Raw genomic sequence first — 25,820 nt, forward strand, 5'->3', positions numbered from 1 at the left:
CCTGGTCAGTGTGTTCCTTAGAAGCACGGTGTGACCGTAGGTGTTGCAAACCTCTGTAGATGTCTCCTCCTTTCGCGTGGAATCGGCAGCTGCCTGCCCAGTTTTATAGGAGCGTTGGCTCCTTTTGTGCCTTGCAGACCTCAAAGGTCTCGGAAATGAAACGCAGGGCTGGCGCTTTGCGATGCTGGGAAATACAAACTGAAACAGATCTCAAATGCTCGGCTCCCAGCAGCAGTCAGTAACTGACTGGTTGTCGGCTGTTGGCCAAAATGAATTTCTGAAAGGGCTGCAGGTTAGAAATGTCTCTTGGGGACCAAACTGCAACTGGCACGTTGCTATCCTGCAGCAAAAGTCCCACCCGTTTCTGGGTAGCTGGCAAATTTTCCAAATGAAGGTCTCATTCCAGTCATGAGGGAAAAAGTCCTGGGTATAAACAAATGTTTGTGTATCCATAATGAGATCGCTTACCCGGTGGCTGTTTTGTAGGACTTAGCGCTTTATTTAAGGAGTTTGCACTGAAATTAGGCAAAGCAAAAAAAAATCTGTTTTGCATGCATGACGTGGGTTATCTCCTCTTCAACGTCAGCACCAAAACAAGCTGTTCTAGAGCAGCATCTTGCTCAAAACAAAGTCAGTAATCACAGAACCATGGAATGGCTTGGGTTGGAAGGGACCTTAAAGATTGTCCATCCTGGGCAGGGACACCTCCCACCAGCCCAGGTTGCTCCAAGCCCCGTCCAGCCTGGCCTTGAACCCCTCCAGGGATGGGGCAGCCACAGCTTCTCTGGGCAACCTGGGCCAGGGGCTCACCGCCCTCACAGCAAAGAATTGCTTCCTCACATCTCATCTCAATCTCCCCTCTCCCAGTGTAAAACCATCCCCCCTCATCCTATGGCTCCCCTCCCTGCTCCAGAGTCCCTCCCCAGCTTTCCTGGAGCCCCTTTAGGGACTGGAAGGGGCTCTAAGGTCTCCCCGGAGCCTTCTCTTCTCCAGGCTGAACCCCCCCAGCTCTCTCAGCCTGTCCTCCCAGCAGAGGGGCTCCAGCCCTCCCAGCATCTTGGTGCTCATGAGGAGCATCGGAGTCAGGGCACAGGCAGGCTGGCCCTTTTTGCTGGGGTTTTAGTTTCTGTCCCCCCAATTTTGGCAATCAACGCTCACTTCTGATTTGTTTTTAAATCTCCTGCTTAATCTTGTCACTGTTTCCTGCTAGCTTAATGAGTCCCCTTTCTCTTCTGACAGGCGCTTTGCTTTCCATGGGCTTTGGATTTGTGGAGTACAAGAAGCCGGAGAGCGCCCAGAAGGCCCTGCGCCGGCTCCAGGTGAGCTTAGGTGTCCTCTGTCTGGGTTTCTTTCCCGATATGGTGGGCAAAGACTTGGATGGAGGTTCGAAGTGTAGCCGAGGATGTCAGTGCTGTGAGTTACCCTGTGCAGATGGAGAAGCCTCTAAAATGAGCCAGGGAAGAGGGAAGGAAAAGGAGGAAAGAGGGTTTGTAAAGGGACGAGACCTCATGCAAAAGAGCGTTTCCTAGTGCTGATTCAATACGGACGTGGCAGAAAATATGCAGTGATTGAAATTTAATGAGTTTACTGTGCAAGGTGCCCTTTGCAGAGGTGACAGAGACCCGGGCCCCCACTGGCAACAAATATTGCTTGGTATTTAGTGCTGCAGAGTTCAGCTTTACCCTCTGTGGCTCTGCCATTGCTTCAGGGTCTTCTGGCCTCCTCCTGCCTTCGCTGTGACACAGGCCGTGGGGTTTGGCTGCACTCTGAAGGAATAAATCATTTTTTCTGCTGCCTGGGCATCTGAGTGTTTGATCCATGCTACCTGGGTGCTGTGGACCACCTTCAGCAGGTGGGTATTTCATATTCCACAGCCTTGGGGAAGACTTGTGATAGATACATCTCTCCATCCTTTTGGAAGGCAGAATCCTGGGGAAGAGAGAAAGCAGGAAAACGGGTGTTTTTGTGGAGGGAAGGGGCAGCGGGGCTCCAGGTTCCTGGTGTAGTGCCTTTGCATGTCGTGTGTCTTGTCAGGGATGATTAGACAAGAGGCTGCTTGTTTTCAGTGCTGAGCTGAAGGGATGCTCTTTGAGGCGCAGGAAGCAAGAGACAGAAGACTTTCTTGCTGTTTTGGCTGCTGATGGCCAACAAGACATAGAATCATAGAATTGCCTGGGCTGGAACGGACCTTTCAGATCATCTAGTCCAACCACCAACCCAACTCTGACAAAAACCATCACTAAACCATATCTCTAAGCAACATCCTCGGCTCATTCCAGAATAAATAAGACGACTGTGAAGGGTTTGCAGTCTGGAGGTACGGGAAACCATAGCTCAGAGCAGTGAAGTGACTTGTCTTTGCCAATTTAGTGGCAGAGCTGAGGCTGATGGACAGCTAGAGCGGGGATGTTGGCTGCTGCTTCAGTCAGTCAGGCTGTCTCCAACCTCCCGTCTATGAGAAGCCTTGCCTCGCATGAGCGGTGTTCAACAGAGAAAAACTTTGGCAGGGAGAAAGGGGAGGAATATATGGGAAAGAGCAAGATCTGAGATGCTGTGTTTATATTCTGGAAGCTTGGAAGCTGTTGTGACTTAGGTTTATTATTTTTTTTCCCTTATTTTAACTTCTAGGGCTGCTCTGTAGACGGCCATCAGCTGGAGGTGAAAATCTCGGAGCGAGCTATCAGGTAAAGCTCGCGTCTCGCTTCTAACAAGGTTACACTGAAGCTGGTGGGTTCTTAATTTCTTACCTAGCGTCTCTGCATCGTGGGGGATGTGATCGGCAGCACTCTGACTGCTGGACACATCAGCCTTCGTTGTGCTTTACTCGGAGTCGCTTTAGTCATTTCTTACTTGGAAAAAAGAAATGATCACTCGTCAAATGACATATTTCCAGGGAAAATCCGTAAGCAGCCCGCAGTAGTGGGACCCCAAAAATGAGCCCAAAGTGGGAAGCAGGCACTTGAGTTTTCTTCCGCACTCAAGGAAAAGACTCTTTGAAAACCTCTGTTTTGGTGGCAGTTTGGTCAATGTTGCGAAATCAGCGGATAGCCCGAGTTCCAGTAGGTTTAAAGAGTTCTGGAAGACAAATCTTCTCTGTGTAATGAATTATTTCAGCCTGGTTCATCAGGGAGAAGAGCGGCTTAAGAATAATGTTCTGCTGCCAATTCCGATCAAATAAAGACAAATACTGGGTGGGGTTGTTTTTTCTTGCTTGGAAAAAAAAAAAAGAAATTGGATTTAACTTCTTTTGTTTGGACTGCCGGGTGCAGAGGAGGTGGTTGCTTGTGGATGAATTGACTTGGAGTTAGAGTCCTGCTTTTTAGGGTTTCCTTCCTAGTTTTTATCCAGTACAGAATCTTTTAAGTCCGAAGTTGAAAATTAATCCAGATTGTTTGAAGGTGAATGTCGGCAGCTAAAAACTGTCCTTCAGACACTTTGGAAACCCGACTGGAGGAGGTTTCTCTGAAATATCAAAATTTGCTTGAAAATCTGTTCCCTGAGGACCAGAAACAGTCTGACAGCTCCTCGTCTGCACTTTGTGTTTCAGTTCTTCGATAAACCGTTTTCATCCATTTTTAATTTTTAAAACCCCTTCGGTAGGTATCCAGCCTACGATGTGGAATGTTTGGCTTTATGAAGTGAGCTGCTGTGTTTTGTATTAGGTAAATTCTCGCCTTGTTCAAACGCAATACAATCCTGAAGTTAAAAAAAAAAATTAAAAAAAATTAACAATCTCTTAAAAACCTTGATTTGCTGTTTTCTAAGCCAGTAAGAAAAAATCAAAATTAGCTTACATTAAGCTTTTTTTTTTTTAAAAATATATTAAATAGTACATCCTCCTGAGAATTGGATGGACAAGACTTGATGCCAAAACAAAAGTTAGTGGCGAACGTGAGCGCAGGCCTCCGGCCTGGCCTCAAGAGTCCGCCTGCCGGTCTGCCTGACCAGCAACAGTCGCTTGCAGTCAACAAGCTGGAAACTTTGATTTTTTTTTTTCAGATGTAGGATTTAAATCACTTAAATTCATTCCTTCTCGGTGTAGTGTGTGACGTGCCACTGTCACCAGGAAGCTGCCAGCGAGACTGTGGGTGTGAGCTGGCTGGCTAATTTTTCTGCATTCCTAATTTTGAAGGAGCCAGGAAGCGATGGGTGTCTCGCCGCGCGGTGGTCCTTACCTGCCCTTTCTCTTGACTTCATAGGCCCGCGGTGAAGTCGTCCCGAAAGAAACAAACCGTCAAGAAGCAGAAGACTTCCAAGATCCTGGTCCGAAACATCCCATTCCAGGCCACCGTCAGGGAAATCAGGGAACTCTTCAGGTAGGAAGGCGCATTCCGTCGGGTCTGCGGAGTGCTCCGGGCTGGAGCCGGTGTGATTTTTTTCATACAGAATCTTGCTTATCGGATTGTACGTGCATTTTCGTTTTCTTTGTGGAAGTAAACAAGCCTTTTAGGGACTGTAAATACAAATGGCTTGGCAGGTTACACCAGTATAGAAATCCTGCTGGTGAGACGGCCATGACATAAGCCAGCGTTTTGGCTGGAGCCACTCTCAGACCCGGTGGCCCATCACCGCGCAGCAGACACCCCCGCAGCTTCCACACCTTCCCCGCCTGTCATGTGAATGACATAGCATTGGATGTATTTTGTTTTTCCTCTTGCCCGAGAGGCGTGCAGCAGCTTTCCTGATGCTCGGCACGCCTGGCCGGGGAGGAGCACCCGGAGCCGCTGCAGACAGCAGCTGGGAAAGGTTTTAACTGGGGCCGACTCCCTACTCCATCTGTCTTCCCCACGGGATGGTGTGACTCCTTCCCGTCATGAAGGGAGCACTTTGATCTTGCATTCCCTTCCATGAGTGTTTCACTGCCCGTGCCTCGCACCATCTGTGGTTGGCAGCCCTGTGTCTGTAAGGATGTGGGACTGTGCTCTCTGTAACGCCCTCTCCGGCAAGAACTACCTTGTCAGCCCGGAGACCTGCCTGGGAGAGGGATGAACGTGGAAGAGGGATTTTGGGATCCCAGTATGCGTTCTTCTATGCACGCTTCTTCTTCTTCTTGTCTCGTTAAGCTTTGTAATGCATCCTGGAAAAGAGGTGAAACTTTGTAAAATAGAGCATCCAGCATTTCTTCTTCTCCTGGGATGAGAAGAGCGTTGAGCCAGGCCATGGTCCAGTGAGAACCTCATTGACCCAGGCCATGGTCCCTGCTCCGTTGCTGGCTTGCAGAAGGAATTTGGGGGAATCGATGTCCGGCTCTGCCCATCAGTCTCCCCTGCCTGCAAAACTAGGGTGATAGCTCAGCTCTGCAGGGCACAGTGCAGCGCTGTGTTAGGAGGTGGCTTTTCTTCTAAGCAGAAGGCGGGCGCTTCCGTCTGGTCAGGGCTGTCCTGTTTCTTCCCAAAGGGACTGAGTTGAGGAATCGCTTAACCCTTTGAAACGTTCCCGGACCACGCAGCGAAAACTGCCTTGCGAGGAGCCGCGGGGCAGTGATTTGTTGGTTGCGGGGGAAACGATGCATTTCCCTACGTACCATGAATTCTACCTGCTTTATCAGGGGGTGATGTTCTCCTGGCTTGCCCACAGGCGAGGACAGTGGCTCCCACGTGGCTGGTAGGCTGTTTCCTCGCAAGGTGTAAGGTGGGGAGGAAAACTGGATGTTGCAGCAGTGTTTTGGGGTGGGCTCCGTAGATTTAACTTGGACGCAGACCATGACTTGGCTCTTGGATGCACGTTGCTGGAGGGGTGATGGTAGGCACGACGTAGAGATCCCTGTAGAAGAGGTTTTTCTTGCTTGTGCTGGGCAGGTTGGAGGCTTTCACTTCAACACTGCCCTGGGGGGCCCTACTGAAACATGGCAAAAAATGTGGACTTCCAAGTGGCTGTGCTGAGTTTTCTTAGCACGTGAGGCACCGCTCGTTTGAAACCCAGCTCCGTGTGGTTACAGACGTGACCTTTGTAAAGCTGGCGCAAACAAAACCAGGGGGATCTGTTCGCCTTTTAGGGCCCCGGGTTAAGTTGAAGGGAGGGTTATGTGTATCACAAGGACAGACAAGCCCAGCAGAGACTGGGGCGGGGGGGGGGCTTTTTTTGGTCTGTTTTTCTTTTTTCCTCCTGTCTCGTCTTGCACCTCAGTGCCGCGAGAGGAGGGGTGGAGGAGCCCCCTCTGATTAATATTGCAAGGAACACGCAGCTTCCAGCCGCCTGCGCTGCCGACAGCCCTCGCGGAGCGATGCGTGAACATCCGTTTCGTTTACCTAGGATACTGGGAGATGTGTGTTTTATCCTCAAAACAAAAGCCAACGGCTTTCGGGGGGACGACCCACAATCCTCCCTCCACCCCTGCCATCCCTCCTTCCCTTCAGAGTGGCTAAAACCAAGCACGACGGAGCGCTGCTAAACACTTCATCCTCCTAGATTGCTTTTTTTTTTTTTTGTGTGTGGGGGGTGGTGGTTTTAAATCAGAAGCCTTTGCTCTGGAGCTTTTAGCTCTTTCTGCATTTAGGAACCTGTCTTATTTGTATTTTGGTACTTCATTTATTTGAAAATGCGAACAATCGCTTGGCGGTGGAGGCGGCGCGGACGGCTGCAGGGGGCACTCTTAGCCTGCCCAGGAAAAGCTGGCTGGGGACCACCGCGCCGGGGACCACCGCCAGCCTGGGGACAGCAAGGGACAGCCAGCCTGGGGACCAGCGGGCATCGCCGCGCAGGGCAGCAGCCCCGGGTGTGCGGAGGTGGGAGGCTTTGCAGGGCCGGCAGCTCCTCTATTGTTTCACCCGCTCAAAAGCCACTTTCCAGCTGATGGCTCCCAACCTGCTGCCTTCTGTGCTGGCTTTTTTTTTTTTTTCCCCCCTTTCTCAATTGCCTGGGCAGGAGAAAAATTAATAAATATACATATACACACACTTTTTAATATATATATGTATGTATGTATTACTGTGTGTATATGTTACCCCAGAAAAATACATATACTATGCAAGTATACATTTCCAAATATATGGCCATATTTCCAAATATATATATCTCTATCTATATATTAGGTATTTCAAAATATATATATATTTATTTGGTATTTCAAAATGTATATGTGTATTTGGTATTTTTATATATATATATTTGGTGTTTCAAAATATATCTCTCTATATATATTTGGAAATACAGATATATTATTATTTCTTTTCCATGTTTTGAGCTTTGTCAAGGAGCCGCGTCTTCCTTTTCAAACGGACCCGCGGTAGGTGTTAATGGTGCTGGAAGAGCAAAACAAGGGAGTTGGGTGTTTTGAGTCGTGAATTTTGTGTTGCACCTGTGCTGCTCGGCGCTGGCTGTTCAGGAAATCTAACCCTGGCTGCTTTTATGCTTTTTCATATCATTCTTTATGGATCCGTCGCTGAAACGCTTCCCCAGCTGCTTGGGGCGATGGGTGCGAACCACAGGGGAAGACTCTGCGCCGTCCTCTGGGCTGGACCTCTCTGTGCTTTGGAAGTGGCTGGGGACACGCGTGTGCTTCCCGCCACACGTGTCCTCCGCAGCGCGAGCACCCGCAGGTTTGGGGAGCCGCGGTCCCCAGGACTTTCCTCCTGCCCGAGGTGGATCCCGGGGAGGAAAGAGGCCAGCAAGTCCCTTGGGAAAGGTCTGAGAGTAGGCATAAATTTTTTTATTATTATTTATTTATTTCCCACCTCCAAGCTCATAGTTTGCAGGAGATTCAAAGCGAATGTGTTTCGTTTAATTGTGGAGTTTGGGGAGTTCTAATTCTTGGGCTGGAGGAAGGCGGTGCTTCATTTCCTCCGTACGGGAGCCACGAACGCTCTGGTTAACAGCTGAAGTCCCCTGCCCGGAAAATAAATGTCTTGTTGCGAGGCCCATGAGCTTTAGGTGCTGCCCACCTTCCACGCCGGACCCAATGGGTGTGCGGCGCTGGTTCAGAACGTGTCTTGCCATCTCCTGCTGGAGGTGTTAGCCTCTCTCGCACCGGCAGGGGATTTTTTTTTTATATATTTTTTTTTTATTATTTTTTTTGAGACCCAGTAGGTGTTATTTCCTTCGGAGAGAGAAACGCTTTTCAATTATAGGGGCTGGTTTTGGGCTAGGTGTGAAGATTTAGATGCTACTCTTATCTTTACTACCTGGAAAAATGACAAAAGACAAATGGTCCTTGGTTCTTTCCAAAGAGCCATAGTTAGGGGAGGAGAGACAAAGGCATTGATATCCCAAGAAGGCTGCTAATTTTTGCTACCAAATTGGGGGGCTTTTATGGCAAGATTTTATTATTTTATATATTTTATTTTTTTTTCAAAGGGAACTCTAGATGTGGCGAGCTGAATTGGAGAACTGTGAAAGGCCACATTTTCACAGATTGGAGCTCTGGCAATTTCTGAAAATTAGGCTCCTTTAAAAATCTATCCCATTAGATCCATGCAGCCTTCGTTGGAAGCTCCAATTAACTATTTTGTTTCGCAGCATCCCCTTCCATCCGCCTTCCAACTTCTCTCCTCTGCGCCAACTTGCACGAATATTAAAAATAAGGCTGGTTTTGCAGTTGGCATATAACATTTCAAGGAGGTGTACGTTTTATTTTCCCTAAAGGGGGTACGATTAGATTTAGAAAAAGACTTCTTAAAGATTTCTACCCGATCAAATGCAACCTGAGGGGTAGATGCTGTAGAAAGTCTGCTTAGGCTTGGACACACCTGATGCTTATTCGCAGTTATTAGAGTTAAAGCTCAAGTAGCGTGTTTTGGGGCTGGCATTGCTTCCTCTTTTCTTTGCAAAATACAGCTGAGAACTTACCGCTGGGTCTGTATCTATAAATTCCCCTAAAATCGCAACGTCCGTCACTTCCAGCCCCTAACCCTCAAAACTGGGAGCGAGATCAGGTGGCAGCGCTGGGAGCGTGGAAGGCGTTTTAATGTCCGTCTGGCCATCCTTTGCTTTTCACCTGTAGGAACCGATTTCCAATGCGTGGCGTAAAGCTGTAAAATCAGAAAATTGTTATCAGCTGGGACACTGGACTTTAGTTTGAAAAAACTAAAAAGCAATTGAAAGGTGTGCCAGAGCACAGGACAGGTTATCGGGTGCATTTATCTCCATATTCTGACTTTCCTATAAAGCAAGTAACGCTGCTGCTTAGGAAGACCTTCGGGGATGGGTGTCTCTCTTAATTTTTAACTACTTTGCTGACTGTTTTCTCTGTCTTGACCAAGACACGGCATTTATTGCATCTGGCAAAACAACTGCCTGGGGCTGATCAGGAGAAAACAGGTCTATTCCCCCTGATAGAGGGTAAAAGTGAAGACAGCCAGCGGGACAAGACTTTTGGAGTTGTGTCTCTTCTAGAAGAAGAAAAAAATCTCTGGAGAAAGATGCGGTGGATAAACTGGCAGAGATATCTTTCTTTTTTTTTTTTTAAAGGCAGTCTTTATGAAGTTAATTTTATAAGATGATGCCTTTCACTTCTTCTGACCTATTATAATAAAGTGTAGTTATCAGAATGGGCTTTTCATTTCCCATTATAAAGGACACGGTGGTATAATGAATCCGTCTGCCAGACATACTTGCTGTTCACACCTTTCTCCCAGTAATGGAGCCTACATGACTGGAGACAATTTCTCCTTCCCGGAGTAACGTCGCCCTGTGGAAGCCATGGAAATCTTTGCTACCGAAAGGCAAAGGAGGGAGAAAAAAAAAAAAAAAAAAAAAAAATCAGTCCCTTCATAAACATGTGAGTTGGTTAAGCAAGCGCTGGGCGATATTAATTAGAATATTCAGTGCAAACAGCCCTAGGATGGACCTTCAAGCATGGCTTGCTGAACAGCCTACGGTCAGATTATTCTGCAGGTGATGCTTTTGCTTTTAAAACCCTAGATGTTGTGCTAGAAATGTTTTGGAATCCATTGCTGCTTCCTCGGAGCTGCTTAAATTTTTTTCTCTCCATACTGTCCCCCTGCAGTTTGATGGCCCGTGGGTGCGGGGGGAGCTGCAGAAGTCGCAGTGAGCACCTCCTCGTGTTGTAAGGGGCTGCTGGGGGTAGGGCAGAGATGAAGCTGGCGAGGAGGGGGGGGATGTTGGGGAGAAGCCCCAGGAGGTGCTGAGCCCGTGCTGGGGGTCTGGAGATGGTGGGCAAGTTTGGTGATTCCCAGTGACCGTGGGTGCACTGGTCTGTCTCTTCGTTCTGCATCTGACCACATCAGCAGATCTGTCCCAGGTGAGACATCTCCTCCTGGCCAGATCGCTGGCTTAGCTCCTCGCTGTCTGCTGGGAGTGATGTCCCCCAGCATGTGCTGTGTCCCCCTCTGAAAAGCCAAAATGCAGGCCAGGGAACTGCTGGAGAGGGTACAGCAAAGGGCTACCAAGATGCTGAGGGGACTGGAACATCTCTCTTACAAAGAAAGGCTGAGGGCTTTGGGTCTCTTCAGTCTGGAAAACAGAAGACTGAGGGGGGATCTTATCAACGCTTATAAATACGAAGAAGGTGGGTGTCAGGAGGATGGGGCCAGGCTCTCTTCAGTGGTGCCCGGGGACAGGACAAGAGGTAATGGGCACAAACTTGACCACAGGAAGTTCCATCTCAACACGAGGAGGAACTTCTTTGCTGTGAGGGTGGCAGAGCCCTGGCACAGGCTGCCCAGAGAGGTGGGGGAGTCTCCATCTCTGGAGACATCCAAAACCTGCCTGAACACTTCCTGTGCCACCTGCTGTGGGTGACCCTGCTCTGGCAGGGGGTTGGATGGGATGATCTCCAGAGGGCCCTTCCAACCCTACCATTCCGTGATCTTTCTCCACTGTTCAACAGCTGGAAAATCCCCCCCAGCACCCTGCGGAGTCTGAGTAAGGGCATGCGCATTGCAAACGTGACGGCGATTCGTAGGACTGTAAAAACTCCTATTTGTTATGCTCTTGGCCCTTTACAGTCAAAACAAAATTAAATCGACATAGATAAAATATTGAGACTATTATTTGAGGGGCAGGGGGGGACAGGGCAGGTGTTGGGCAGGCCAGGCTACGGTCCTGGTGGAAGGAAGTGGAGCAGATCATCGGCCCTTTCTTGTGGTAGAAACCGCTCTTGGGTTCATTCGCTGTTCATCTGGGTTATCTCCATGAACGGATTAAGCTGCATTTCTGAGTCATTTTATCGAGACGGTCCAAGTGTCAGTCTGCAGCTAGATCCAGTCTGAAGGACAGGGAAAAGAGGGGGGAAGCTGTTTGGGTGCTGAGCAAAGCCCACCACCTAAATGTCTCTTGTCCTACCTGTGTGTAGTTAACTCGTTTAAAGCGAGTGGTTTCTGCTCCTTTATCGGTGAATACAAAGATGTCCCCCAGAGCAAGATGCCGTTTCTTCTCTCCAGGAGGCTACTTCTGCCGAGGGAAGAGCCTCTTGGTCTTCTGCAGTCTGATCCTTCTGGCCCAGCCACCTCCTTCGTTGCTTAGTGCGGAGTCAGATGAACAAAGTCCTGTACTGGAGCTATCTCCTGGAGAGGAGAGCGCTTGGTCCTGTGGGATCCGGTCTGGATACCTTGCTCAATTCTTTGCTCGTGTTACTCCGGACAGAATTGATCACTCGCTTAATGACCTTTGTGGATTGGGGTGTAGGTCCCTCGGAGAACGGACACAGCTCCTGAGAAGGATCAGGAGAATAAGTGTATTAAAACAAATGCTCTCACTTTTGCTTGTCCCAAGGCACCGTCCTTGCAAGCCTGTGCTCGAAGGGGGTGCACAAAAATGAGTCTGTGCAAGCAGAAAGACACCAGAGAAGCAGCTGGCATCGGTGGGCTCCCTGCACCCATCCATCAGGGTGGTGTTGGATCCCAGCTTTCTGGCTTCCTCTGGGAATTGGGATGTTGGTGCCAGCACATGGAAGGACCATGGAACGTGTATCTGGCTGAGAGGCGCACGTTCAGGTGGAAACCTGTCAAAAGCAGTTTGAGGAGCAGGAACTGGAACGTGTCTCATTACACATCTGAGCGCTGACAGCAGTAATGATGCCTCTGGGTTGGGTTTGGTGTTGGGCGGGATTGCCATGCCGTGTTCTCAGGGGAACAAATGGGTGGTTTAAAAAAGTGACCTGTTGTTCTTGGAGATCTCCAAAGCCATCCCCGCTCCTGGCCATTGAGTGCCCTGAATTTAAAGGCACTTGATGGTGTGGTGGTTTGCAGCTGAGCACACGTGTTGGTGTGTGTACGTGCTCTGATATCTTTAGAGCTTGATTTCTTTATCTTTTAGCATAGGTGGATTCTCATGCTAACAGCGCTTTTGCCCTGTCTTAGTCTATCTCTAGGGGTAGAGACTGTTCTTGTTTTAAAGGTGGCTTCCCAAAACCATGGGCCAAAACCATGGTCCAAACCCATGCCTGGGAAGGAGCATCCGTGAGAGGGTTCAAGGCCGCATCCTCAGGAGATGGAAATGCAAGCGGTTTCCGATGATGCCAGCAGATGATGTGGCGCTTAGCGTTAATGCTGGGATTTCAGCTTCCTAATTAGGATGCGAGGTCTGTGCGTTGGGCTGCTGAGCGTCTGAGGAGGAGCGTGTCTGGCACAGGGGGGCTGCAGGATGCTGCTCTGGATTGAAGCTTCCCGGTGCATGGACGTGTCTTCTTTGGCGCGGTTGGGAAGCTGGTTGGTTGCTTGCTCCCTCCGTCCTGGCTGAGGACGTCCTGGCTAATCCCCATTAGTGGATTTTTGGTTTGCAAGGAGAAGATGGAGTGTCTTTACTCTTATATTCCCCCTGCCCTCCAGTGTCCGTGGCAGTCTCTCCTCCCTGCACCCTTACAGTGGACTCGGGGCTGGTGTTTGCCTCGGGTCCTGACTCCACAGTGCCGTTGGGTTGAGCTGCTTGTGGTCCCTCACGCTCCCACCATACAACCTAGCTCTCTTCCCACCCTCCGTCTCTGTATTCCCCCTATTTTCCCCTCTTGTGGGGTGTTGTTGGAAGATTTACATCTCTTCCCCTTAGGCTGGACTGCTGGTCCACCCTGTGTCGTCCACCTTTGGACCCTGCATGAGCTTGTTCTCTATCACATCCTACCCCAGGTGCATGCATACAGCCCGGCTCAGCGCAGGGCATTTATCCATCCTTGGGTGCTCCTGTGTCCAAATTGCGGGTGCACAAGGAAACACGGGGTGCGGGTGCTTTTCTGGGCAGCAGTTTGCAGGTTTGTGCACCAGCTTCGTGAGTTGAATGCTCTGGATGAGGACACAGAGATCTGCTGGGCTGGTTTATTTCTTTCACTATCTCAAAAACTGTAAATTAAACATTTTTTTTTATTATTTTTTTTTGGTCCTTCTTCAAGCCTTTTCTTTATGTGCTGGAAACCCAAACACAGCAACGCTGGGCTGATGTTCAGAGACCAGCAATGTAACTGGCCACTTTAATTTGACTATCCAAAATGAGCCATGGGGCGGGGGAGAGCGAAATAGGTTTTCAGCGCTGCTTTTTCAGTTTGAATCATAAAGGTGTTTAACATAGATAAGGAAATGTTTAACTCTGTGTTATCTTGACAGGGTTGCTTTAAAAGGTGGATCTTCCTAAGAGCAGAAGGAAGATTTTTTTATTTTCCAGCACATCTTTTTCCCGGTCTTGAATATTCATTGCAATACTTGATTATTATTTATTTTTTTTCCCCCCCTTTTTTGCACTCCATGTACTCCATACCCACAGGTCCCCTCTTCTGCTTGCCTGAAACCTCTGCCGAGGCTTTTTCGGCTGCCTGCTTTTGCGCAGCCCAGTTGTCCGATGCAAATGAAAGGAGTTTTTAGGCTGCTTCCCTCTGACTCCTGCCGAAGCGTCTCTCGCCAGCCCCAACCTCCTGATGGAACTTAATTAGTTTTACGCACAGACTCGGCCCTTCATCAGCGCGGAGGGGCTCGGGGAGGCGGAGAGCGGTGGGGAAGGGGCTGCTGTTGAAACGTCTTACTCAAATGGAACTCTGGGGTTTTGTTTTGGGGTTTTTTGCCGTTTTTATGTGCCAGGTGGAGCTGGCACACGTGTGCGTACGTGTGGGCTTTCTCTCCTGGATAGGAAGCAAAAACCAAAGCCCATAGGAGCTGCTGTCTCCTGTAAATAACCCGCTCAGTGCTATTGGTATTATAAGGTCTCCTTTTGTCTGAATTGTTAAGAAGAAATTGTATGTGTCTATATATAAGGAAGGAAAAAACGTGTTATTTTTTTGCCTGTTGTAGCCAGTTCTTGTTCGTTTTCAAAAATTGTCCCTTGGCCACTGAGGCTACTTGAGGGGGTGGCAGCTGGGGGGTTGCAGAATCTGCAGTGTTGAAATGACACTGGGCTAACTTCTGAGCTTGCGTCTTAGCCTTTAAGTCAAGGAGCAATCACGACGATTATTTTCTTGATCTTACAATTCTTCTCTCGGTTGCGTTTCTTAACTAGAGTTCTTGCAGGGTGACATTGACACGCACGCCCCCCCACCTTCCTCTCTTTCTCCAGCGTATATGTGTGGGTATTTTTCAGTCTCACTCCACGAGAATGTCCTGAACAAGCCTCTAATGAATCACAGTTTTCTCCTCAGGATGACATTGTGTCCTTTATTTGCATCTCTGTTTGCATTATTATTTCTTTTTAACCTCAAGCCTGCTACAGCATTTCTGCCTCTTCCAATCTGGTGGATTTTAAGCCTTAGGATACGGTTACAATTAAGGACTTTTCGTTGCCCAGCCTCTTACCTCCCCCGGGACAGACCCCCTGCCAAAGGCATTTGAACCGCGTTGGCTCCTGCAGCTGGTGGCACCGGGAGCGTTTCCGTCTGTGCTTCTGCCCGCGCGTGGCTTTTCCTGAAGAAACCAAGCTAAGGCGGATTGGGCTGACCATCTGTCTTCTCACCTCCCGTTCCTCCTCCCCCAGCACTGCCCTGACCACTTCCAGGCATCTGGCAGAGGGGAGGAGGCCTTAAATTTGAGAACTTGGTGCAATTAAGCGTAGGAGGAAGCTCCTGAGGCCGCCGTGAAGGTGGTGTTATGGGATTGACCCTTATTTAAGCCGCCAGGAGTTCACATAAGCTGCCCTTGAAGATGAAACATTTTTTCTGACCAAGTTCTCACTTTACTAGATACCAGGGAACCTAACACTGGGAAAGCCACCTCCTTTCTTCTGCTTCTCACAGACCCGCTTGTTAGCGGAGGGGCTGCCCATTGGTGATCTGGGCGCATCAAGCTGTCCCCTCCCCGCCTCGTGGATGGCCTTCTGGGACCTCCCAAGGATGTTTTGAGGCCGGGCTTAGTCCCCCTTCAACAGCCCTTATTTTGTTGTTGACGTCTCCTTGTGGAACCTCTGTTGGCGAGGCAGCAACGATGACTTTTCTGAGCCCAGGAGCCCTGATCTCGGCACCTTGATGGGCTGGGCCCCATGGCAAGCAGCCCCCTTGGGATTTGTGCCCCAACTTGGCCCTGCAAAGTCACTTCTGCATGACCCCTTTTCGGTTCTCTTTAACCCAGGTCTTACTCTTCCCACCCTTTGATCCCGCTGCCGTGCTGGCAGCCAAAGGGTTAAAAGAGTTGGGGGGTGGGGGGGGCGAGGGGGTGGAGACAGGTATTTCAGATGCTCATTACTCACTGCCAGCTTCCCCCCAAATCATATTAATTTCACGCTGTCACGCAGGACTGCGCTGTCTCTCTCGTCAGCATCCAGGAGGGTGACGGGGATGGGGGGGAGCGTGGGTCCCGTCCCCCCCCTCCCTCCGCACCACGGCTGCGATGGGGGAAAACTCCCGGGTGGCCTTTTTCCTCGCTGCGGGACCGGGCTGGGGCTGCTCACCTTGCAAGGGGCGTCTGGGGAACGTGGGGCTGCTTGGCCGTGCCCTGCCTCCCGATGATCATTTTCCACCCCGCTGCTTGTGCAAAAACCCCATGAAATTAGGTCTGCTGCAGCGGGGAAGTGTCGGGGAGGGAAGGAGAAAGGGAAGGGGAGCTGCTAACCTGCCCTGTCCTACCCGTGGGCAGCGAGGACGCTGCTTAAAAGTTGGTTTCTAACCAATTACCTTCCTTGCTTTTTTTAATACATGCGAGCGCAGCCTGGCTCTCCCTTGCGAGGATCGCTTCCCCGGCTGCCATTCCCCGCTTTCTCATTTCTCCCCCTTTTCTGCAACATTTTCTGCTGTTTGCTCAGTGCGTCTGCCAGAGCTGTCACCTCTGCAGGGACTTCTCGCCGTCACACAAAGTAGGGCTGGGACTCTCGGGGCTCCCGAGCCCATCCTGACTGGCAGCTCCATCTCCCCGTAAGGTTCTCCGGCAGCAGGGATTCTGCGCCGTCCCCAGCGATTTTTGTTATTCTTATCCCTAGAAGGTGTCTTGGCTTTTGTCCATGTGTGCTCTTATAATTTATTTTTTTTTTTTTGCGGGTTAGGGCCAGCAGCATCGTCTCCTCCCCTTTTCTCTCATGGTGTACCCTGTGCCCGCGTTTCTTGCGGCACTTGGCAAAATGCAGCAGCAAAAAACCAGCTCGGGGCTCCCTGTTTGCAGAGCCAAGAGGGAAACGGCACGTTAGGAGGCACAGCTCTCTCCCCGCGGCGGAGAGCTGACGGCCCGTCCTATTTGAGACTGAAAGGCTTTATAATGAACCTTGGGAGGGGAGTTACCTGTGCAGGAAGAGAAGTCCTGTGAGCCCCAAGAGACCCATGGCTCTCATACCCACAGAGCCCGGGACACTTGGGAGTGGAGGATGAGAGCGGCAAATCCTGTGCCAGAAGCAGCACCAGCCTCTGGTACCCACAGCCAGGTGCTGGGTGTTACCGATGCTTACGAAACATTAGAGAATCTATGAATCCAGGCATTATTCCATTTCTTTAATCAATTCTGCTCGTGCTTTTCTGGCTCTCGTTCCTTTCTAAGGTCCTCTCTTCCTCCAAAAGGCCTTTCTCTGATCTGTGAACCGAAAACAGGCTCCTCCGACGTAGCCACATCCCCTGGGGACATTGCCATCTCTCCGTGGTGCGGTGCGTTTCCCCCACCTTTGCGTTGACCTTAGGAACGGCGGGTTCTGGCAGGGCTCAAGCTGGCTGTCATCCGGCACGTTGTAGGTGACCAGCCCGTGGTGATGCTTCTTAAATTCAGCTTTTACGCTTTCCTGTGTCGGGGATCTTCCACTTGAAGCAGAGATGTTTCTTCTGGGAGGTACGTGGGATGTTTCGGTGATTCAGAGGCAGACAGGCGAGGGTGAGAGGTGGTTTCCCGAGCCCTGTTGCTTGATACCAGTGCAGGAATCAGAGAAAAGCTCATGACTTGGCACGTGCCTCTATTCAAAGCAAAGCATCTCCTCTTGGGGAGTTGTTAGCTCCCATCTCATTTAATCCGTCAACTCCAATATGGGCACGGCAGCTTGTGTACCAGCTCGGAGAGCTGTACCGATCTGTTTTACCTCTAAAAATTAGGATCTTTTCCTGAAAGCCCCTGGCCTGGAAGCCTCACAGCATGGAGAACTGAGGTCCCTGCTCTGCCTCCGGCTCCCTGCCAGCTGGGTGTCCCTGCCTAGGCAGCCAGTGGCCAAAAGCTGTTGGCGATGGTGCCTCTGGGGAGGGCAAACTCCGGCCCTTTTGGACCCCAGTCAGGTTATTTTTAGGTGTATCGTTGGCTTTTTTTGTGGGTTTTGGGGTTTTTTTCCTCCCGGCATCTGTGTGCGCATTACAGCTCGTCTAGGTCAGCTGGTGCGGGCATTGCTGGCAGATGAAGAATGTGGTTTCTCCTCCTCTTCTGTAGCCCCTCATTTCTACCTCGCCTTCACCTTCCTGGCCAGCCTGTGGCTGCCACGCTGCGTTTGTGGTATCTGTTAGCAAGGTACAAGCGGCTGCTCTTGCCTGCAACCAATTGTGAACACCCAGGGCATTGCGATGAGCCTTCCTGAAGGTTGCGGGGAGGGACAGCAGAAGGGGGAGGGTGGGGAGAGCTTGCGTCCCACCACACGGATGTCCCAGTCAGTGTTTGGTGCTGCCTTTGACCTGTCCTGCCCAGCCCTGCCCTTTTTTTAATGTCTCCCACCAGAGAGCGGAGCTATAAAACGCTCAGGCTGTGTGTTTTCCTAGAGTGGTGTGTTTTCGTAGGGTGGTTTAATTTCTTGAAGAGGCTTTAAATTGGGAAGGGGGTGGGCAGGGCCGAGGCAGGCGGATGGGGAGCGCTGAAGCAGACGCTTTGCCTCGTCAAAGTCCATTTATTAAATTAGCAAGGTTGCATTGGCATGTTCACGGCTGCTGGTGTTTGCATCCTGATACGGTGGGACATCTCCCTCCATTGAGAAGGTGGTAGGTGCCCAGTGGTGGCTCACGCTGTTTTGCAAAGGTCCGTCCTTTGGAGGATCTGCCTCCGTCACAGGGGTGGGATGCATGTGCCCAGCCCCGGGGCAGTGATGGTGAGCATGGACTTCAGCTTCCCTACGCAGGGACACGCTCCTGCTTGTTCAACTCAATCGCGTTCTTATTGCAGTGCTGCACATATAGTGCTTTTCCATGCTAAGACATAAGGAAACAAAGGAAAAAAAAAAAAAAAAACTAAATCCAACAGGAGATACTTCCACTCCAGGTCTCTTTGCCTGGAAAGTCCCGTGGGTGGGTCAGCCGGAGTTGTCAACTTCCATGCTGGGGTCTGATGCTTTTTGCTGGTTGCAATCACAAATCTCCTCTTCATCCAGTCATTGCAAGCGCTTTCTGAGGCTGGTGGGTGGAGAGCGATGAGTTTCTATGCTATTCCGAAAAACGGCGTAGAAACATCATCTCTGAATCCCCCAATGGCTCGGATAATGCTTGCACCATGCAGTCGCTCCCTGTCCTCCTGTCTTCCGAGAGTTTTCCAAGTGACCTGTAAAGACGCGTCCCACGGCGTAAAGGAGCCTCCGAGCTTCAGCGTGTGTTGTAGTTGTTGGAGGTTGGGAAAGAGGGACAGGGACAGGGTACGCTGGGAGCAAGAAGAGAGCAACCGTCGTAGCTTGGGTAACAGCGAATCAGACTGTTATCGGAGTAAATACCTGGAAATGCTCCTCTGCCCACGTTACTTTCACAGTACGATGAGGAAATCTAATGTTTTGCTGTTGGTCGTGTCTCTGGAGAGGACGGTGCTGGTCAGGGGAGCACCATGGCATGGTGGCTCCTACCCTTTCTTGCCAGCGAGCTGGTCTGTGCCTGTTTTTAATGGTTTTTCTTGTTCTGATCCCTGGCAGACTTCAGATGCGGTGGGGCTGGGCTCTTCGGAAAGCAGCCTGCGTTCAGGAGATCTCACCATCCCGCGGATATTTTAGTCACCAGAACAGAAGCACTTCACTCGAGCTCCCCCATTCTTCATGCATTTGCATGCATTTGATCTTCCCTCCGTGTTTCTCTGTTCTTCTGATGAAAATAATTAATCTGGTTATTTTTCGAAGTCATCCTGCAGCTTTACAGGGACAAGGCTTAAATAAGGATATTCTCTTTAAAGCAGAGCTGTGTTAAAATAGCTGTCTGCCTATAAATATCTCAATGCTTCTATATTTATTCTCCTCCAGCTCAGTGCAGGAGATTCTAGAGTTGAATTTGAGATATGTTGGGGTGGTTTTGACTGTTGTTGCAGCCGGTATCTTAAGAGCAAGGCTGCTTTCTCCAAAGGATGCCCTAGGTACCCCTTTGGGGTGGCTAAATCTCTCCCTCCTCTGTTTACTGCTTTGCTAGTTGTACAGATTTCCTCTTGTCTTTGAAACAAGACGACTCATAAGAACCCTAGAGGAGCGGAGGTTTGTACCGGGCCCTCCTGCGAGCTCTATTTTAGCATAACTTATTTTTGACCGGAGCTGCACTCTGCTCGGGATTTTTGAAAGAGCCCGGGAGAGATAAATCCCCAAATCTCGGTGCTGTCGCAGCTGCGGGTTCCTTTTGAAATCCTGACCCGTTGGTGATTACTGGGGTGACTTGGTGGCTCCTAAGCCCTGGTCCTGCAAGGTGCTGCCTGCGGGGAGAACGGTGGCTTACGAGCGCAAGCTCTGCCAAGGGCTTTGCGAGCGTTGGAGGCTCTTGTTGAAGTCCATGCAAGGGTTGAGGTTCCACGGGGTTTGGGATAGAAGGGTCACGACTGTGGTGGTTTGTACATCTCGGTGACAAGCCACCGCAGGAGTGGGGGTATCAAGCTGTAGTTTGGTCCTGGCGTGGTCCTTGGTGTGATGGGAAGGCTCAAGAGAAGTCCTCTTTCAGTTGTCCTGGTAGAGCTGGCCCTTTCTCCACGCTACTTGAATGTCTTTTTACAGCAACATCAAGAAGAAAGCCACTGGTTGGGTGACACCACAGAACTGGCGAGTGGGCAGAGCCCAGCTGGAGTCTCGTCAGGGGCTGGAGGGAAGAGCCCTGCGGTGACTAGGGCTGGGAGCGGAGCTCCTGTCTCTGTAAGATGGCAAAAGGGGAGAGAAGAAGCAGCAAAACCTAAATAGAGTGGGATTTTTGACCTCTCTGCCGGTTTTGCATGACCTCTTAAGTCACACATCTCCAACAGCGGTTATTTTTAAGTTCTCTGAGTCACCAGCTCACGCTCCTTGGGACCCGCAGGTGCCTTTGAACCCCTATATCTCTTTCAGCATTCAACACAAGCCCAGCAACGCTTGTGTTGGGCTTCCTAAGCTTATGTCGTTCCCCGTGGCTTATGCCAGCTCTGCACCTTCCCCTGGGCCTTGGGAATGCGCTTGGAAATTTTGAGCATTGAGATGTAAAGTTTCGGAAGGAAATCTGTTCGTGCTTTACGTAAATAGTGAATCATGGTTGTCTTGCAAGCATGAAAATAAATGTGGAAAATATATAGGTATCTTGTCTGGGAGGTGTCAGCGTGCTCAGTGAGTCCTGGGCGTTTTAATTTGATCTCACCAGCTCTAAAATAGATGTATAACAATAGGTAGATAAAAAAAACCAACCTCCCCCACCCTGTGTTAGACCCATGGCACACGCTCCTCCACCAGTGGGGACCAGGAACCAAAGGCAGGGCAGATGTGGACAGATGTGGGCCTGCTTATGCGGAAGAGCTGAGATCTCACTTTGAAGAGACAAGATCTCACTTTGCAGTTGGACTAGGAGGAAGATGGGAGTCCTCAGCACAAGAAGGACATGGACCTGTTGGAATGGGTCCAGTGGAGGGACACGAAGGTGATCAGAGGGCTGGAGCCCCTCTGCTGTGAGGACAGGCTGAGAGAGCTGGGGGGGTTCAGCCTGGAGAAGAAAAGGCTCCCGGGAGACCTTCCGGCCCCTTCCAGTCCCTGAAGGGGCTCCAGGAAAGCTGGGGAGGGACTCTGGATCAGGGAGGGGAGCCATGGGATGAGGGGGAATGGTTTCAAACTGGAAGAGGAGAGATTGAGATGAGATGTGAGGCAGCAATTCTTTGCTGTGAGGGTGGTGAGCCCCTGGCCCAGGTTGCCCAGAGAAGCTGTGGCTGCCCCATCCCTGGAGGGGTTCAAGGCCAGGTTGGCTGGGGCTTGGAGCAACCTGGGCTGGTGGGAGGTGTCCCTGCCCAGGGCAGGGGGGTGGGACTGGGTGATCTTTAAGGTCCCTTCCAACCCGAACCATTCTGTGATTCCATAAATGAGGAGATGGCCAGGTCTGTCCCTCTGTCCGAAAGTCATGCCGGGAGGCTGTTGGGTGGTTTCTCCACATTTGCATCTCCTGCTGCAGATGTCCGAGGGCTGATGCTCATCCTCCCCTGCTGCTCCCCACCTTTCTTTTTTGCCACGTTGCCCCGTTAAATTCGGCCGTGGGAGCCAGCTCTGAAGGGCTAAAGGACTGTGACGGTCCTACCATAGCAACTGTACCTGTCGTGCCTCTGCCAGCGCCGGCTGGCAGCCGGGAAGCTGTTGAAAAATAATCATGGTTTGGGAGGAGCAGGGGGCCAAGGGGGGGCTGCGAGACAACGTGACGCCGCGTCCACCGGCATGGCAAATCTGCGCCCACTGCGGAAGGGAAAGGCCCCCTTTAACGCGAGCCTTTAAAGCAAATCTCTTTCAGGAACTGAATCTCTCGCACGACGTTAAACCTCGCAAAGCGGGATTAAAATGCGGCAAAAAATTAAGACACCAAACCTGGTTGCGGCACCTGTTTAAAAATGACTTAAGTGGTTGGGATATTAAAATTTTAAGACCTGCCGCTGGGCTGGTGGTGGAGGATTTAAAAAATAATAATTACTGTTGAGGTTCCCCCCCCCCCCCCCCCTTTTTCTTTTTGCTTGGTTTTCAGAATTGGTTTCTGTTTAGCATGCAGCCTAATTGCGTAATTACACGATAGACTGGAGTAGAATTTAGTGCGTGTAATACCAGTTATAAAGAAGAGCCCTAATTATGTATATCTTCTCAGGTAAATAATACATCAGGGGCATGGAGTGGCCTAATTACTGTTCTGAAAACCTGCCTAATGACTAATTTTCGTGGAATTTCAGAAAGCTTTTGATAAGGTCCCTCATAAGCAACAGTTAAGGAAAATAAATCGAGAAGGGGTAAAATGTTTCGCTACATTTTTTAAACAAGCCGTTTAAGCGACGGGGAACAGCCACGGCCTTGGGGGTCTTGCGTCTTGAGAAGGGGGAAGGTCCCGGGGCTGCGTGTTGGGCTGGGGCCAAAGCTCTCATGTTCTCTGATCCTGCTTCACTTCCAAGGGAGGCTGCTGCCGAGTGAGCTATCCATAAAAAAAAAACGGGATTTAATATTAGGAGGAGTCTTGTGGGTTAATTCACAGTTCCGTGGAAGCAGCGCATCTCTGTCCATACAGTCTCTGGCACCGGCAGTATATATATGATGTTGAGCATCTGAATAGCTTTTCGAGATCTGGGCCACAATTCCATCAATCCAAAAAGGGCTAAACTTTGTTTCATTTTCCCCGTGCAGAAGACAGGGGGAGCGAGAACAATCCAAAAGCCGGAGCAGCTTCCCCCAGGAGTGGTTTCTAGGTGGATCTTGTGGGCTTCCTCTGCGCGCTGGGGCTGGGACCGGCGCCGCCGTTATGCTGGGGAGCACCTCAGGGAGACACCGCAGTGGAACGTGATGGATGGGATGGATAAATGAGTCAGCTGGTGGGCCCCGGTGAGAGACGGGCGCTGAGCCGACGAGGAGGGGTGGGAGATGCGAAGAATTGCAGAGAGGAGAGTCCCAGCGAAGCCTGTAGCTGGGGCAGAGGAACCTTGAAGCAGCGGGATGATGGGGATGAAGGAGGAGAGCTCGCTGAGGACTGCCCGGTGCAGGGGGTGCGATGGGGGGGTCCCTCAGCCACGAGGCCAGTGTGATGGCTGGAGAGGAGAATCGGGGATGGTGGCGTAGGGACTGGGATGCGGGAGCCTTGCAGGCTCCCCTCCACTCCCAGACCGCATCACCCTGCCCGCTGCATCTACCAGGATGATTTTTTTGGGGGGTGTATTTGTGGCAAAGCATCGCTTTATTCTGCCATGGGCACGGTGGGTGCCTGCCTCCTCCCCAGATTTTTAAAAAAATAGAGAAAACACGCACTTCAGTGGCAAGACCCTCTGCCACGCATATCGCAATGATCCCCCTCATCCCTGGACCTTGGGGTCTCCTCCTTCACGCCAGGCTCTGCCCCGCTGCCTCCCAACATCTCCTGGTACAGGCAGCTCAAGCTGGCTCACCACCACCGCCCCCTCCCTTTGCAACCCCCCGCCCCGCTTCGCTTTTGGGTCTTTTCTGGGAGAAATCAAGGATGTGTGTTTCCAACTGGAGGAACCGGAGAGATGCGGGAGGGGAATTAGCACCGAAGGGTCCTCTGCTGAGCCAGCCACGGTGGAGATAAAGCAAGAGGATGTCTGTGCCTCGCCGGCGACATGCTAATTGGCTTTCCTTCCTAGCAAACTTTGCAAATGATGCTCTCTAAGTCGTCGGCAAGATAAACAGTTGCTGCGGCAGGTGTGCCGAAAGCACCGTCTGGCTGTAATTAGCCGCGTTGATGAGAGAGCATCCCGGAGACATCCAACGGTGCTGTTCGGGCCGGGCGCATCCTGGGGGGCTGGTCCCGCTCCCCCCAAAAAGCAGGGCTGCTTTCAGAAAGCGTTGGTCGCTTCCAGCCAAAGCCAGGGGGGATGCAAGGTGGGATTCTGGCTGGTATCGATTTCCTACAGGCCTAGTGGAAATAAAGCCTGAGAAAAGGGGAAAGGTGTTATTTGTGCTGTGGTGGCAGAAAGGTGGAAAATTCCTCTCTACGACACATCAGAGAGTCTCCATTCGGGACAGGGTGGGGGTGGCCACCCTGGCTGGGCACCCTGTGTCCCATCACTGTGGTCCACAGAGCAAAGTGCTTGGTGTGCCCCTTTCGCTGACCCCGATCTCCCGTCACCACCCAAGGTGAGTTCCCTGGCGTACAAGGTCAGGTCACCCTTTTGCAGGACTTCCAGCTTTTCTGCTGCTTTGGCTGCAGGGCTTTTGCTTTCTCTCTCGTACCAGAGATGCCAATGTTCACCTTGCACTGCCTTTTTTTAAATATCCCGAGTCCCTCTGCTGCCTTTGTGGATTGATCGAAGTGTTGGGTGTCTCTGTGAGGTTGGTAGACAGCAGCGTGGCTGGAAAAATGGGAGAGGTGCGACAACGCACAGTATAGAATCATAGAATGTGTTGGGTTGGAAGGGACCTTTAAAGGCCATCTAGTCCAACCCCCCTGCAGTGAGCAGGGACATCTTCCACTAGATCAGGTTGCTCAGAGCCTCATCCAGCCTGCCTTGAATGTCTCCAGGGATGGGGCCTACTCTACCTCTCCGGGCCAGTGTCTCACCACCCTCATTATAAAGAACTTCTTCCTAAAGTATGGGGGAGTGGAGGCTGGAAGGAAGCCTGGGGTCCCCACTTCGTCCCCAGCGTCGCTGCTGGGTGCTGAGCTCCTTCCCAGTAGCTCAGGGGTTGTAGCATCTCTTGCAGCGTGCTCCTGCCCCATCGGGACCTGCTGGTCATCACTGATCCCAGAGAACCTCTTGGTTTGCAAACGTTCCCAAATTTCGTGGGCGTGTTACGTAGGGCTGCGTTAAATGTCGCTCCTGTTTCAGAAGCCTTGTTTCAGAGAGACCCCTGTCTTCCGGGGAGACTTGGAGTTTCGTTGAGATTTGGGAGTCTCTCCCCTTTCCGTCACTGTGTTGTTTCGCTGCCCTGTCAAGCAGTTCATTAAAGCAGTTCGTTAAAGCTTCCAGGGAATGAGTTACAGGTGTTTTGGGGGGAGTACAAAGCTTTATACTGTCTGGGATGAGATCGCAGCACCCTGGGAAGTGCTGGCCTGCCATCATAGAATGGTTTGGGTTGGAAGGGACCTTAAAGCCCACCCAGTGCCACCCCCCTGCCCTGGGCAGGGACACGTCCCACCAGCCCGGGTTGCTCCAAGCCCCATCCAACCTGGCCTTGAACCCCTCCAGGGATGGAGCAGCCGCAGCTTCCCTGGGCAGCCCAGCAGTGCAGGGAGGGACAAGTGGGAATGACCCGTATCCAGCTGAAAATCTAGGAGGGGTTTGAACACTCATGATCTGACGTGAGCTGAGGATCCCGGCTAGAATAGCTTTGAAATCTGGTCGTGGTGAGGCTTCCCGCAACTCCGACGGCAAGCAGACATGGCTGTGCTTGGTCTGCATGGTGTGGAAGAGGTACCTGATCGCGTCCGCAAGTGCTGCACCACCGGCAGCTCCTGCCTGGAAATGCTTAGTGCCAAAAAGAGAGATTTGTGGTGAAATGCTGCGGCTGACCTCGGACGCGCGCCGTCGGTGCTCAGCTTCCACCAGTGCGGGTGGCCAGGAGGGGAGCCTGGCTTTAGCCCTGCTGTAGGAGGTTCTCTGCAGCCTGGCCAAGTCTCCCGCAGAAAATTGGCCTCAAGAAAGGGGTCCGTGGCTTGGAAGCAGCTGAGCTCGGAGAAGGCAGCAGCACTTCTC

The 25,820-nt window shown here is 51.1% G+C and overlaps 1 protein-coding gene across 1 annotated transcript in view; it reads left to right on the plus strand.

Annotated features, from left to right (window-relative positions):
* The window catches only part of RBM19 (RNA binding motif protein 19), a 75,360-nt gene that overhangs the window by 16,965 nt on the left and 32,575 nt on the right, over positions 1–25,820 (plus strand). The window contains exons 19-21 of the mRNA XM_074606073.1: positions 1,240–1,319; positions 2,629–2,684; positions 4,200–4,316. Of these exons, the coding sequence (XP_074462174.1) occupies positions 1,240–1,319; positions 2,629–2,684; positions 4,200–4,316 (253 nt within the window). The remainder of the gene's footprint in view (positions 1–1,239; positions 1,320–2,628; positions 2,685–4,199; positions 4,317–25,820) is intronic.

The sequence above is a fragment of the Larus michahellis genome, chromosome 13, assembly GCF_964199755.1.
Source record: "Larus michahellis chromosome 13, bLarMic1.1, whole genome shotgun sequence".
NCBI lineage: Eukaryota > Metazoa > Chordata > Aves > Charadriiformes > Laridae > Larus > Larus michahellis.